This window comes from Etheostoma spectabile, chromosome 2 (genome assembly GCF_008692095.1).
Source record: "Etheostoma spectabile isolate EspeVRDwgs_2016 chromosome 2, UIUC_Espe_1.0, whole genome shotgun sequence".
NCBI classification, from domain to species: domain Eukaryota; kingdom Metazoa; phylum Chordata; class Actinopteri; order Perciformes; family Percidae; genus Etheostoma; species Etheostoma spectabile.
Window position 1 is genome coordinate 21,154,259 of NC_045734.1, and position 1,711 is coordinate 21,155,969.

General features: G+C 47.9%; 1 protein-coding gene across 2 annotated transcripts in view; it reads right to left on the reverse strand.

The window, feature by feature from the left end:
- Nucleotides 1-1,711, reverse strand: part of crebbpa (CREB binding lysine acetyltransferase a) — a 54,462-nt gene that overhangs the window by 16,309 nt on the left and 36,442 nt on the right. For both annotated transcript variants that reach the window (XM_032543560.1, XM_032543551.1), the window contains one exon: nucleotides 586-798. In XM_032543560.1, the coding sequence (XP_032399451.1) occupies nucleotides 586-798 (213 nt within the window). The remainder of the gene's footprint in view (nucleotides 1-585; nucleotides 799-1,711) is intronic.

Sequence of the window (1,711 nt, forward strand, 5' to 3'; positions counted from 1 at the left end):
GGGGTTGGGACTGGGGCTGGGGCTGGTTGGGGTGGGGTGGGGTGGCACCCCGGGCAGGGACAGGGCCAGGGAGGGTGGGGGTGGAGCTGCGGCTGGAGGGCTGGGGATGCGGCAGGTTAGTAGCCTCCCCAGCTGTGGAAGCAGAGGAGGCAGCAGGCGGAGGCGTGGTGTGCAAGGGGGTTTGAGAGGAGGCTAGCTGAGGGCCCAGCGAGAGGCCAAGTGCATTCATGGGGAGGTTAGCGCTCTGCTGCTGCTGCTGGAGAAAAGGACACACACAAGGACAGGCGAACATACGCGCACACACACGATTAGCAGACGCGCGTACAGTCATGAGGTCAACCAGACAAACACAACACCACACACACAATTGGAGTTTAGAGAGCATTCTGGGATTGGTACGAGAACAATTTAAGAATTAGTGTGTAGTATGACTGGTGGAAGTAGTTGGCATTTTAGTTCCGCAGCAGCTGGTTGGAATTAGCACACATTCAGTACGTAGCAACTATAAGGAGAGCATGAAAACAGCCAAACCAATCAGTTATCCGACTTGATTTGTACAGTTCCACACTCCTCATCATGTCTCACCTGGGTGACGGCAGCCTGGGCGGGGGGTTGACCCATGCCAGGCCCCACGGTGACATTCATGGCACCAGTTGCAGCGCCTGCAGTTGATCCTGGAGGAAACTGGGTCTGAGCCAGAAACTGCCCCTGGCTGGCCGTCTGGCCTACCATGTTACCACCACCATGCCCGGCCATCATGCCCTGGGCCTGGGGCATCCTGGAGGGAGACATGCCCATCTATGAGGCAGGAAATGTTGATGTTACTATGAGTAGAGGGACAGGAGTCTCCACTGACCAAACCAGATGCACGAGCCATGGCAAAGATCAATCACATTAGTGGCGTTCCAGCTCCATAATAATGCAGTAACGGTTTACAATTAATTCCTTCCATCTACAATAAGGCTGTATGAAAGTGCTCGTAACGGTTGAAAAAAAAAGTTTAGTGTGTCACTGGTCTCTTTCACAGTCTTCCAGCTAGTGTCTATATTGTCTAGTGCTAAAATAACGAGAGTAATCAATTCTTGTTTTTGTTATAAAAGAACAGCTTAGTGCTTTCTTTAAAGTCCCCTGCATATTTCACCACAGCTAACTTAGGTCATCTAGAAAAGCCAGTAAAGTCAAGACAGACTGTTTTTTCATACAGGATTTAAAATATTAAAAATATATGGCAGCTGCCATGCTCTCTTTTGACTGTCTGTAGCTAAAATAGGGCAGAACTTCAACACTAGTGTTGAAGAACTGACCGAAGAGCCGGTTAATTAACTTGAGTTGAGTCACCGAACAGGGAGAATAAACCGACTCACTCCTGTTTTTTTTACCTCCTTTGTGCCGGCAGAGCTTTGCTTAAGCTGAGTGCAATCGGTGTATGCTATGTTGTAAGTCAAAAGTCTTGAAGGTGTGAAAAAAATGCTGTAGACTAAGAATGCATTCAAAGATATAAATAATAATGATGAGGAGAATGAAATCAAAATCACATCAATGTCTGGTATTACTACCCTTTGCCTTCAATTTTTATACAGTGGGGGTTAAAAGTTTGGGCACCCCGGGCAAAAGTTTGTATTAATGGGCATTCAGAAGCCAAGAAAAGATCCAAGAAGCCAAGAAAATCTCCAAAAGGCATCAAATGACAGAACAGCTCGCAGGATTGTGA